This window comes from Rhipicephalus sanguineus, chromosome 4 (genome assembly GCF_013339695.2).
Source record: "Rhipicephalus sanguineus isolate Rsan-2018 chromosome 4, BIME_Rsan_1.4, whole genome shotgun sequence".
NCBI lineage: Eukaryota > Metazoa > Arthropoda > Arachnida > Ixodida > Ixodidae > Rhipicephalus > Rhipicephalus sanguineus.
This window is the reverse complement of record NC_051179.1, coordinates 186,315,027-186,329,351: the sequence shown is the minus strand read 5'-3', so window position 1 is coordinate 186,329,351 and position 14,325 is coordinate 186,315,027. Positions and strand designations below refer to the sequence as shown.

Here is a 14,325-nt window from a genome sequence, read left to right as displayed (position 1 = left end):
TCTGCCTCCCACAGCAGCAGCGGATGCTCGGCTATTTCACCAAGATTGTGGTGGGTTGGGACGCCCCCAGGTGCATTCACCGAATCTATGAGGTCACCTCTTGAGACAAGTACCCATAAACAAGTGATGTTGGGGTACCCTTCTATATCCATGAAAAAAAAATCTAAATTGAGCACTTAATGCAGCGGTAATTCTGCCTAATCAAGCGCTAATTTTGCAGTTAATGTTGCGGTAATGTAGTTCCTGTGTGGGACTTGTGTGATTCTAAATCCCACGCTAAATACTGTACTAATGTAGTTCTTGTGCAGGCCGTAGGCCCTGGTGTAGTTCTAAATGTCACGCTAATGTCGTTCTTGAGTAGGTCTTGGTGTATAGTTCCAAACCCTGCACTTAACACTGTAGTGACCGCGGAAGAAACTGTTGTTTTTGGGTAGTCCGTGAAATATTTTTTTCCTGCCACAGTAATTGATTGACGCTAAAGGGTAGGGTATCAAGTGATAGAGGACGAATTGCTCTTTCCAACAGTATTAATTTCAAACAACAGATTTATTATGAATATTATAAAAAAATTATCAAATCAAAGAAATAAACAAAAATACCAGGTGACATGTGCACCGTGATTCTAGTGCTCCCCAACGTTCCTCAAACGATATGTTTCCCTCGCGCCGGTTCATGAGAGCAATAAGCAGACGCAGTGGTTATCGCTGGTGCTGCCGCTAGCAAAACGTGTTCGTCGCTGCCCTGTCGAGGCAGCACACAACCGGGCAAATGCTATGGTCGTTTGCATGCGGAACGCTAGGGAGCACTAGAAGTGTCGCATGCACTGGCGCACAAGCGGGCATGTGACATGGTATTTTTTTGTATTTAGTGGGCATCTTTAGTAAGCAGAAAAACACAAATACTTAATAGATGGAAAGTTAGAAACTGTCTAATCGGACGTTTTGCAAACCGATGTACAACTTTCTCATTGGAATTTTTTGCCCAGGTTCGTTGCTTTAAAGGTTAGCTAGTTAAGACGGCCTAATTAGGCAATTAATCAGAACATAAAAAATGGTCCAGCTTACTCCAGGCAATAGTCAGCAACATGCATTTGGTCACGTCGTCAGTGAGTGTGTTGGCATATTTCTAAACTCTGGCTAAAGATAGCTGGGGCACCATGTATAATAAATTTTACACTATTCCGTCTTGACCAGAAGTTAATATTAGATGCGAAGTATCTTAAGGCCGAGCTCAATCCGGTGGTGTGCGGCGTGACCACCCTTACTGCGCATGCGCATACCCTCTCCACACACCTCCTCTCCACTCACCCTCTCCCTTCCCCTCTCCACTTTCCCTCTTCCCTCCCCCTCTCCCTTTCCACTATTCCTGTGAAACGCGGGCTAGACATGCCGAAATTCTCTCCTGCACAACGCCGCGATGAGCTCGAGCGCATGCGCGTCCCCTCCCCTTCTCTTTCCTCTCCTACGCTGCCCCCCTCTCGCCCGCCTGTCGACCGCGTTCCCCGCTCGCCCTGTGAGAATTAACGGCCAGGCTGATGGAAGATACAACGCGCGTAGCGTCCCTCTTCGCGTTCCACTACGCGAGGTCGGTAGCATGCCCAACGAACGCCAACGGAACGTGATCGTGCAAGTGCTCCGGCTTCGCATCGCCTCACGGTCCCCTTTAGCGGGAGATGGCGTAATTTTTCATATTGTTTATTCGAGAATGACCCGCACTGACCATGGCATTACAGTAGGGGGGTTACAAGATATATTCCTCATTTTCGCAACATACTTGTTCTCCAGACAGCTTCTTCCATTTCACTACACACCTTGGAAAAAAGGAATTAGCGAACATGCACAAGTTGAGCCAGTATTCATGTATTTTGAGCTCATGATCATCACGTTTGGAAATATAAAGTGGTTTCTTTAGGCAAGTTTCCTCATTTATTCCAACCTTGTTGAAGTACATTTGAAAAAATAGTTTCAGCCTTAATTTTCATCGGCGTGAAGAGAATGATTTCCAGTTAAATTCTTGCTTCAACATGGGAACACTGTCTGTTCTACAGCACCTGCCAAGCACATACTTGGCCGCTCTGTTTTGAAAATTTTCTACCTGAGAAATAGAGTGGTTTCCGATGGATCGCACAGTGGGCAGGCACTGGATATCAATCTTACACATGTACTAAATGCATTTCGTTTTAACTCAGACTGGCGACATCTTAGGTTTTTCTGAACAAAGTTCAACACCCTTCCAACTTTATCCGATATGTATGTCACTCATATGCGCATTCCATGAACAACCAGCAGAAAACATGACACCTAAATACTTGAAAACATCGACTGTGGTCACCACATCCTTATTAATGCAGTAGTTATTTATCAATGGTTTTTGTTTTATAGTGAAACAATATGAGTGCACTTGTTTGTGTCAAAACACATGTTCACTGTTCACACCAGTCACATATTTTGTTCAAGGCTATCTGATATGCTGTCGCATGCTGATCACAAGATATTTTTCTATACACCACGCAGTCATCTGCAAAGAATGACGTAATGCCTAAATTTATATAAAAAATAATATAGGTCCCAATACAGAGCACTGTGGGATTCTGGAAAAGACATTTCAATACCTAGACTTTTCCCCATTGGCTACGACACACTAGCTGCGCTCGGACATGGAATTCTCAAACCATTTGGTAACATCTTTATGTATGCCTAACTGCTTAAGTTTGTCGATAAAAAGAGAACGGGTAGCTGTGTAGAAGGCTTTTCAAAAATTGAAAAATAAGCAATCTGTCTCAGCGTCAATCTCCACAACTAAATCGTAACAGAATTCCGCAAGCTGTGTAGTGCAGGACAGGCTGCTACAGAAGCCATGCTTTTCTTTAATTAAAATATTTGTTTCTGTGAGGTGGTTTGTGATAGCTAAGTAAATGATATGTTCCAACACCTTGCATACGATACATGTTGGTGAGACAGGCCTCTAATTTTGGACATCCTTTCTCGAACCGCCTTTATGAATTGGCACTGTTTGGCTTGATAACTTTTTGATAACAAGCACACGGAGTTCTACCGGTGCCATAAGGGGCCCATTACTAACATAGGTTGTTAATGTGTATTCTTTCGCTGGGAGAAATACAAAATGGAAGAGCTCATTTAGATACATCGCCTTATCTCCGTCATCCACGATGACTCGGTTATTGCATACAATTTCTGGAAAGCCCATATCCCTAGATTAACACCTCTTTTTTTTTTTACCCACCATGCTGGCTTCTCTTTAAATATATTCAATAAAATGAAGTGCGACACATGCATGGACATTACATAAATTGCAACTTGAAAATCCTGGACAGCCCAATGCAGAGATGGCTTCCCTTGAAGCCCTCAAACAAGAAACTCCAGCATCACTTCGAGTCTTTGCAACAAACAAAGCGCACAAAGCAGGTCCACAGCATAAAACATTTCATAAATGAACAAAATTGCAATGCACGATGGCAGGACAACACCAGAAGCAGCACAACAGTTCAGACATCAAGTATGACAAATGCAGCTCAACTTACAAGTTGATACAAACACAGAAGGGCATAGAAATCAAAGAAGACCACCTTTTTCCACAAGCACTACAGGACGGCACACAAAGACATGTTAGGCTGCAAAAGCATTGCAATGCCCGAACCAGGACTCGACAGAGCCACAGCACAGAAAACAAAGCAACATCCACCAATAGTTGTCAAGAAGCCTTCGATGTTCCTGTGTACACACACCTCTGCACTGATGGCAAGATGGTCAGCCACCAAAATGCAACAGTGCAAACACCCATCTGCGCTTTGGACAAGCAGCAGTGGCATACTTCTTCACATTAGCGTGTGGTCCCACTGAAGACGATGCATCTCAGTAACTTATAAATAAAACAATTGCAATCAGGCTACACAAGTGGCACTGACTCAACAAATAAAGGCCAATTTCAACAAAACCTTGAACCACATTAAAAGGCTGGTTTCCGACAGCATTTATGCAACATTCCGAGTTTGAGATACAAGTATACTTATCCTAGAAAAGCTGGCAAAAATCTTCTTAGCAGAGACTCTAAGCCTACATTATTTTTAAAGGGACAGTGAAGAGAAGGAACAATTTTTCTCGTATTGGTGAGGCACTCTTTCAGAATACAAAAATCACCACACTTGCTGCGAGAATACGCTTGGTAAGTTAGAGGACGCACAAAATAAAAATGTGGGTGGAAACGCCACACTGAAATGCCAGTACCAATCGCCGTGACGTCATAGATTCTGGCGGCGTTTACTAGGGCCCACGTAATTCCTAATCGGTAAAAAATAAGTTAATTGTCCTTTGAGGGGGCCAGACACTTAACATACCAAGTTTCAATGAATTTCGTTGAGCCAATGTTGCCAAAATACAAAAAATTCACATTGGAATCCATGACGTCACGTGCAGAGATTTCGGCACGAAATTTAAAAAGGTAACTTGTACCTACGTTTTCTCCTCTATTAGTAGGCCTATGAGGGTGAAATTAACGACCCTAGTTTTCAGAGTACAATTTATCAATCTAAACCAATTCTTTGTTTCACCTTAGTATCTCTTTAACATTAACAACTGCTACCTGTTAGAGAACCGAGAACGCCGAGAACTAGAGTTGACCTCCAAGACTGAAAGGCACTGGTGGTTGACTCTCCAAGGCTATGTTCCAGAATGTTCATATCTACTAGCCTAAAATGCGTCATCTACTAGAGCTGTATTTAAAGAGAGCCGATCCAAACCTTATAATTACCAGCCATGGTTGCTTTTGCCAAGATTGCTTCATTGGTCTAGAGCCATGCTACACATTTAGTTGAGACATGGCATTACATGACACCAGGGCCAATGATGGCCACAGAGTGTTCTACGATACGGCACAACATGGCTGCACAGAGGCTCGAAAACAGTCGTCGTAAATGGGCTCACAAAAATTGCAGGAATGATTAGAGAGGTGTGCTATCACTGTAAGATGTGCAATTGCCAGTAGCACAACTGCATCAAGCCACGTCGCAGCAGCCACCTCTTTGAAGGAGAAGGTGCGCATACTACCCAATTCAGTTTGCTGCAGTTGGCCTCCAAAGGGTGGCAGCAGTGCGTGCGCACTCAATTTAAATATATAACTGCACCACTTGCCTTCAATCATGAGCCTACCTATCTATGCAAGCCATTCTAGGCACTTCTGTATTCAATCAGCAACAAATATGTCAACCCTGTCTGTACAGGTGGCTGTCATTTGCAGGTTTAAAAAGGGCGAGGAAAAAAGCCAGGTGTTGCATGCATTTTTAGAGCTGAACTCTATGTGGTATCGCAAGCTACTGAAACAAAAGTCTGGGCTCACCTGCTGTCCTCCCCGAGGCGGCTACCATTGTCGAGGAACACATGCACAAGAAAGAGAGAAAGTGGTGCTTCCTCTTCAGGCTCACTTCTAACCTTGCTTCGCTAAAACAAACCCTGCTAATTCCGTGAGTTCCCTTTTACCTGCACACTGATTTCAACTACACAAGCAGAGCTGCACTGTACTTACTCGAAGAATGCCAAGATTGTGTGAACTTGACTGCGACGTATATGTCGACGCTCACGATATGAAACGACTCACAACGTGATAATGCAGTGGCTTTCATAAAGCCAGCACCTTTATATTCCACAGGGTTTTCTTTCTTCCAGGTGCATTTGGTGTCACTGAGCAGATATGCAAATAAAAATGCAAGCAGTACAGCCTTATTACTCAAACTTTCACTGCACAGAAAGACTTTCTATTGAACATGGATTATTGAACACATTAGGAAAACAGCAAACAAAAGCTAGTGTTTACTTTTGCTTCTGTTGCTCAGAGAGGCAAAACCTTGTGATCGAATGGCACATTCAAAAGAATGTGCCATCCAAGTTGTGGGGTCTGAGGATATCGCCGCCCTTGGAACACACGGAGACAGTAGATGCCGTCGGGCAACAACACGTGTACATTTATTAACTTGCTTTTTACATACGGTGAGCTCGCCTGCCGAATATAATACACAACTAGTAACACGCTAAATAACTTTATACAATGCTTATATTGTCACGTGGTCGTGACGACGAAGACAGTAGTCAGCACGTTCGAGATGAAACTGTTTATTGGGCCGAACTTGTGGCCGGGAAACTGTAAGTCAATCTACAGCAACACACTGATAGCGGCGGACAGAGCGTCGACCGTTGATCAACTGACAAGCAGTCAAGCGCGTCGGCTTTTATACAGGCGCTATCGAACTTTCCAGCGATATCGCTGTTGGCGGCGTTATCTCTCGACAAAGCTGGAACATTCTCGTGCGGCGCGCAATCTTACGGATTGTTCCAAAACAATCATGAAGCTTCCTACACATCACGGCGATGCCTGCGCAGCGCGTTGCCCAGTCTTTGTGGGTGAAGCTTCAACTCATGAAATATAAGACTCGCGGCAATGCCCCCCTCTGAAAAAGCATCGTCCCGATGCTTAAAAACAGAACATGAATACATGCAATACTAAAGAAAACTAATAAAGAAAGCAAACATTAGAGTCCTCAGGTGCGTTAACGAGCATAGTACGGTTTAAGGCGCACCACATGCACGACCTCGGGTCGAGCTCGGTGCCTCTGAGAGTTCGTGATGCCGTCGGGGACAACCTCGTAGTCGAGTGCGCCGAGACGTCGAAGTACCCTGTACGGTCCGAAGTATCGTCGAAGAAGCTTCTCGCTCAGTCCGCGTCGTCGTATTGGCGTCCAGACCCAGACACGGTCGCCGGGCTGGTACTCCACGAAGCGTCGTCGAAGATTGTAGCGACGGCTGTCGGTGTGCTTCTGGGTCTTGATGCGCAAGCGGGCCAGCTGTCGAGCTTCTTCGGCACGTTGTAAGTAAGCGGCGGCGTCGACATTTTCTTCGTCGGTGACGTTGGGTAGCATGGCGTCGAGCGTAGTTGCCGGGCTCCTTCCGTAGACCAACACCCGGAAAACATAACACACACTCAAGACAACATAAGACAAACAATGCACCGCGAATGCGGCGTCACCAATGCATGACTCACCACAAAGGTCCGTGGGAAACGAGCCGCGGTATCGTCCCCCACGGACCCGCCACGGGAGATGTCCATCCACGCACGCCACCAAACTTAAAGAGGCTCGCTGCTGTTTTCTGTCTGCCCGCCCAGCCTCTCCCGCAGGCGGCGCTTCCGGCGCCACAACGCTAAACCTAACCCACGCGAGCACACCGCCACTCGCTTGGCAGCCCACAAAGCAGACACATCCTTTTCACTTCCAAACACACACATCCTATCTACGTTTCCAGCATAAAGCAGAGCGTTCCATTCTAGACAGCATCAAATGCTGTCCCAAATTACACGCAAGGCTGCTGAAGCCATTCCGATTGACTCAAAATGTCACCACTGAATAATTTGATAACATCTAGCTTTTGACAGTGTCGCTAATGGTACACTGCAATGTATTCAGAGGGTTTGCTACTGGTGTGTGGCCACTGGTACAATCAATTTTCATCTTGAATGGCTTCCACTGTGCTGCTGACATCGCACAAGTTTTTGCACTGAATCAAAATCAAGCGAGTTCAGATGATGACCCAACTGTTCCAAAAGTTTGCAGCCAACATGGCGTGACTACCAGTATAATATTCAAGAACTAAAATCACTTCACACGTTGCTATCATTGCTGTACAGATCCTAGTGATGTCTGTGATGATGCAGCTACATAATGGTAAGCACCGAGTTTTCCATAGCATACTTGCAGTGCTCTGTGCACTTTCAAGGTCATCTGATTTTATCAGTATGCAGCCAAATACACCAGCACTAAGGACAGATAGGCTGCCATTACATAACGCATCACACTAGCCAGGACAGAGAAAGGGTCCAAATAAATGCATGTTCTTAAAAAAAAATCAAGCTAATGAGATAGTACTGTACATCTATTAGTCAACTGATGCCCTCTGATCGAGTATCACCGCAAGCTGTGAAGGTGCAAGTCAAAAGCATGCCTATCAACCAGTTAAAACTTGGCTTATCATTGAAATACGGTTTTGCAGTATCAGGGAAACTGCATGAAAAAACGTGGACAAAGGGAGAAAAGAACAGCGCAAGTGCTTCCTTCTAAGTCGTGGTTTTACAGGTTAGAATATCTGTAGGCCCGAGTTTTTCCAACCGGTCTCTTATCCCACCTCGTGAACACTGCAGCAACATATTGTTCTTTCTGTTTTCTCCCATTTCCACCCCATTCAGGTCGTCAAAAAATGTATGTGCTTTTTGTGATGTCAAGGCCATGGTCATTTTACAGTAAAGCTATAAGTTTGGTGACTGTCTCCGAGCTGCAATAAAAATTGAAAGCCGCATGCTCTGCATCAGATGTGAATGAATGAAGTGCCGTGTCACGCAGGCGTTTGGAAGGCCTTCCAACCAATAGTCTACTGACTCAATGGCCAAGCATGAGCTGCTTCAAGGGACATTTCTACGGCCATCCAGTAAATAGTCTCTTGAGTAAACGGAGCACCCCACAACTCTGCTTAAACTTCGAGAGTCCTTCAGCGATGGAAGCGGAAACGGCGTGAACATGCCCTCTCGTTCCCAGTGCGCTGGTACTCAGGGTTAGAAAAAGAAAAGTTTAACCAGTATGCTTTAAAAACAGTATACGTGAATGTTATGAATTGTTTTTGCCACTCGAAATTTGCAAACAGCACATACTCTCAACAACAGCAACATGCTTGTCTCGATTGTGCCTCTTGCCGTGTATCGCTCGCCACATTTTCGCTGCTCAACAACTGAATAACTAAATATTATTCACAACTACAAATAAATAATTTACTGAAATGTTCAAACAAAAACAAAATATATCTGTGATTTCAAGTGAAGTTTAGGTAACATAAACACAAAAATAAAGATCCGCAGTGCCATGCAATTTTGCCGAGAAATGCCTGAACCACTCAATGGCCGTTGTTCAAAACTGCCGTGTAGCAGCACTATAACTCCATCGAGTCGACAGAGTTGCGGCATTTCGGTGGCCATGGAATGGGTTGCCTTTCAAAAGTGCCCGTGTGACACAGCTACAACAAATCAGACAGTTCGTAAAGTACTTGCAAAAGTATCAAAAGGTGGGCTAGTTGGTAATTCATACTTCTTCAGCTTACTGGGAGCGCAGGAGAAACAACAGACGAAGGAAGGACCACAGAACAAGAGCACAGGAGCTCTTTGAAAAGTACCCCACATACTCACTTAGCATCGCATTGTGATTCGTGCAAACGTCACCCGCTGTTTGAAAAAACAATTATTCTGTTCCGGCATCCCCTCCAAACTACACGCGAAATTTCTGAAGCGTATCACATTCCCAGGAATGCAGACCAGTGTATAAGCCATCCTTCATTATCACTACATGACTGTGAATTTAACTACATTGATAGTTCTTAGACAAGTGCTTTGTGCGTTACTCGTGCTGTACTCTTTTTCTTTTGTTGACATGCGCACCTTTGTGTATAAATGTGTCCTCCTAATGTGTAAATAAACCAGTTGTTAGTGAGCGCTCGTGTTCTGTGGTTCTTCCTTTGTCTGCTGTTTGTTCTTGCGCTTCCAGTAAGCTGAAGAAGTCTGCGTAAAGTACTTGCACTAGATAAAGAGCACCAACAATTTTATTTTGACATAATGTGAGCCGCTTGCTTCTATTTGTATATGTGTGTGCAGCAGCTGCAAACAGGGTCCTCAATTAGGGGGGGGTACAACAAGTCCAGTGGTGATCACTAACACTATTTTGTTTTTGTCGCCATTTCACAGAAGCATGGGTGACCGATGAGTGACAAGGAGAGCAGAGGGTCGCAGAATGTGGGGCACAGTAATGGCAAGGTGGACAGGAAAGCTTCCACAAAGTGTCCTCCTTCTCGCAAAGCCATTCAACCTTCTGTCTGATGTCTGCAAATGCAGAACATTTTCAGGGCTCTTTGTCATCACTTCAACTGAGATACACGAGCTTCCACATGCTGCTGGCAAAGAACAAAATTTTACGATGTGTAATGCCTCTGAAAGACTGCAAGAACAACATCTGAGTGTACGCTACATGCAAACTATGAAATGTTTGCTCAAATATTTCACCTCTTGGCACTGTTTGAAAAAATTAGTGCAGCAATTAGACCTCTGCTAGTTAGGCAACAGCAGGTGAACTGGTAAGGGCAGCTCTGCATACAGTTTAACTCTACCAAAAAGCACCAAGTATGGCTTGAACATTACTGAAATAGGAACATCCATGACTTCGTAATTTTGCGCACAGCACAATATACACAGCAGCTCAATGTTATTCCGCACAGTAGCCTGCGAACTGTTCCCCAATATTTTGTTCTTACTGCTCGTTTCTTTTTTACTAAACTTTCAGCGGGAGATTGCATTTTTCTTGGCTGACATCATCAAAGCAACATTTGACAACTTTGTGGTCTCCTTAATAAAAAAAATCCAAAATGGTGCACACTCTTCATATGTAAACTGCTGCACAGGCAGGCTTAAGCTGGTATGGAGAGGTTGCAACAAACCAGGCAAGCCATGATGTCAAGCGTTTCATATTGTTATAAGTCTCAAAAAACAATCTCGTTGAAAAATCGGAACCAACACAAGGCAGTAGACAGTGCAAAATCTTTCTCAAAGAAATGCAGAGAACTGCACCAATCTGCAAACCTGCAGCTGCACAATGCATCTGCTCAGAAATCTTCTGCAGGTGCAAAACAACAGGTGCACCACGTGCAACATTCTCCCCCCCCCCCCCCCCCCCAACACAGTTGCTAAAAGAACAAATTCAAAATTTGACAAAACTATAGGATCACTCTCATGCTCAGCGTGCAAACAAGCGACTCTACAAGAAGTGCACAATCCAGGCCCTCATTCATTGCATATTCAGCAGTTCCCAGTCAATCGTCACGCTGCAGAATCCAGCAGACATTCTTCCAGTGAGTCTTTGTCACAATCGCATGTAACAAGAATGCAAACAGATGCAAAAAACAAAATCGAAAAACACAATGAAAGACAAGTATACCTAAACGAGCACATACAGTGAATACGATTCACACATCTATCTATGCACCAATTAAAGCAGTGAGAGATGAAACATTCGTGGACACTGGGTGCCACTGGAGCCAACGTTTCAACAAGACCACTTGTCGAAACATTGGCTCCAGCAGCACCTCGTGTTCCCTAACTGTCTCATCTTTTTAAGCTTCCATCTTGCCCTGAATCAAAGTGGTGAATTACAATAAGTTAACAAGGCTGCCACCAACTACCGGCAAGAGTCCTTTGCTTAGTGTTGTTGCTGGTGGGCCACAATTTCCTAGTGTCATCAAATAAACTTTCCAAGATTACTTTCACAGCACTTCTGATAGCACCAGTGCTATTGGTACCCTGCCAGAATCAAGCAGGTGTTACTTGCAGTTAACATAATTCAAGCTCACATGTATGCGTCCAGCAATTGTCCATTTAGCAAAATTTTAACTTTGCAGGTACTATAACCATTTTTTTTTCTTTGCAGGAGAAGTTGCCAGAAAGCGATTTTAGCCACACCCACATCAATGCTGAATCCATAACATGGCAAGTCACTTTTGACACTGCCGTAAGCATCCTGCCATGGTCAGCTCTTTTCAAACCCTGTTGCAAGTAATGCAGTCCATCAACACATCACTTTCGCAGCTCTGTGGTCATCACTGCCATCATGTCCTTACATCATCGGGCCAGCTATCAGAGTGCAGGGCAATACTTTTCTTTGAGCAGCTCTCTCTAGAATATTTTTATTTTTCAATTTCAGTTCCATACAAAACCATGTACACTGGTGTCCTTGTGAAAAGAAAAAAAACTGACAAAGACATCAGCATTTGCATTCCTTTCTGCATACTGGTTTACTACCCCCTGTCATCCCTCAGCAAACTGTAGTCTGAAAAATAAACATAATGGAAAACACAAAAGCCACATGCTAAACCTTTCTAAGCCACTGCAACTATACAAGCATGACACAACCTTTTCATGACACCAAAATGGCAGATCAATACAACTGGCTCACTGTTGCCAGACATCAAAGCTTCTCAACATCCAGGATAAGAACAAAGCAGCATATGCTGTGGTGTGGCTCCTCCCAAGCATTCAGTCAATCGTCCAATCAGAAGTGAAGTGGCTTTCAGCCAGCTGTTATTTGTACATGATACTGAGAGTACTGCATCAGACACACAGGCCAACAGCATGATAAAAGAACATTTGTGAAAGGTCCATCGATGCACACAGGCAACAAGACAACTCACATCAGTGGTTAAGAGAAAACAAAGCGAACATATCCTGCAGCCTTGTTATCTGTTGAATGTCACAGCATAAGTGATACTTCATGCATATACAAAACCACAACTTTACAGTGTCTAAAATTTGATACGCTGCAATGCCTCGAATAATATTTCCCACATGATCCATGCACATGTCACATGTGAACAGCATTTTCACCACAATGATGTCACTACCATATGGGTTGTCACCCACACGATCACTTCATCTGCAAGGCAATTTCTTCACTTTCAAAATGCCCTTCAGCTGCTATGAAGACATTTTTATCAACAATGCACCAAACTTCACGAACACTAGTGGCTGCTTCCTGATGAGGCAACGCCGGATAGGTCAGCATGGGCAAAAAACTTGGAGGGCTTCGCATTTAAGAGTGGAACGCGACAGCGCAGTTGGGTCCCATTCACATCACTTTCTCATTCGTGTGCCATGCTTTGCTTCTCTGTGGACAACACCTGAAATGTGCCACGAGGAAAGAAATGTCTGTGCGCATCACATTCTCGTCGTAAACTCTCCTGGGTGCCTACTGCAAGTACAGTTGCCAGAGTGCCCACTACGCCTTAATTCGTAATTTTGCGAAGCAGCAGTGCATCCACTACGTGCCTGTAAAGCATTACGCGCACCTATGCTGCTGCACACATTGTTCATACTGTGGCTGATGATGATGACAATTAATTAATTAATTTATTTATTTATTCATACCTTACAGGGCCCAATAGGGCATTGAGTAGGGGGAGCAAGTACAAAGCAAAATATCACAGGAAAATACATCAACAAATACACGGAAACAAATAACAAGAGAAAAAATAGAAAGAAATAGGGTACAGTGCAGTTAGAGAAATTTTTTTTTCCTCATTCTCCTCTTTTTACACACGGCAAAAAAACAGCAAATAACAACAGAGAAAAAAAAAACAAATATATATATATATATATATATATATATATATATATATATATATATATATATATATATATATATATATATATATATATATACACATATATATGTATGTATACAGTGCAAAGCATTTTCACACAGAGGAACAGCATTTCTTATTCCATGAAAAAAAAAAATTATCGCCAATCACACACACTCGCAAAAGAAAGAATGCAGGAAGACTTCGCGAATAATAATAAAGAAAGAAGTAATGGTGATGACATGGCACTATTTCAAGAAATGCTTATGCAGTTGATCAAGAAATGCTTGATGGTTACTGATAGATGCAATATTGTCGGGAAGATCATTCCATAAAACAATGGCTCGGGGAAGTGCTGATGAATTGAAAGCATTAGTTCGTCCACTTATGCGTTTAATGCTATATTGATTATGCAAGCGGCGGAAACTATTATGGCTGGAAACTACACCTTTCGCCCTACGTGACACCTGTATAGGGTTTCTTTCCAAAGCAGTTCCAAGCACCGGCGTGGCTCTGTGGTAGAACACAACTCTGGTTTGAACCTCGATTTTTATTCTCGGCATCAGTCGTGACTGATGCCGAGAATAAAAACGCTGCTGACACCGATGCCGACAACAGAATTTCAGTGGCACAGGCTCTTCAACGCTATCACATTAACACTTTCGGCTAACTGCAGGTACAGTCAAACACACTTATAACAATAACCATGTGCAATGAAAATTCCATTGCTACAACCAATAATTGCTGTACTGAGGTTGAACTGAAAAAAAAAAAAAAGGGGTGGGAGTAGAATATGGAAGAGCAGCCTCTACAGGCAATGCGACAGGTACCCTGCCCTCTTCTTTCTGGCTGCAGAGCTCGCTTAACTCGAAAAGTGGGCCTTTGCTTCACGTGCAACACCAAATGCCCCAATTTGCCTACCGTACTTCACCGACTATAATAACCAACCTGCACGCTGCTATCACATGCAGCAAGTGGTAACTCTCTTTTCAATATCCACTGCTATCTTGTTCGCCCCTGCTTTTGAACCTGTTGCAGATAAACTGCAAAATAAGGTGCGGTTGAACTGTTTTTCTCTTCAGTGCTTGCTGGCACCGCCCTC

The 14,325-nt window shown here is 43.7% G+C and overlaps 1 protein-coding gene across 9 annotated transcripts in view; it reads right to left on the bottom strand.

The window, feature by feature from the left end:
- The window catches only part of LOC119390967 (lysophospholipid acyltransferase 5), a 129,518-nt gene that overhangs the window by 83,817 nt on the left and 31,376 nt on the right, over window positions 1-14,325 (bottom strand). For 3 of the 9 annotated variants that reach the window (XM_049414996.1, XM_049414995.1, XM_049414994.1), the window contains exon 6: window positions 5,353-5,373. The exons of the other annotated variants lie outside the window; for them this stretch is intronic. In XM_049414996.1, coding sequence (XP_049270953.1) covers window positions 5,353-5,373 — 21 coding nt within the window. The remainder of the gene's footprint in view (window positions 1-5,352; window positions 5,374-14,325) is intronic. 9 annotated transcript variants of the gene reach the window in all.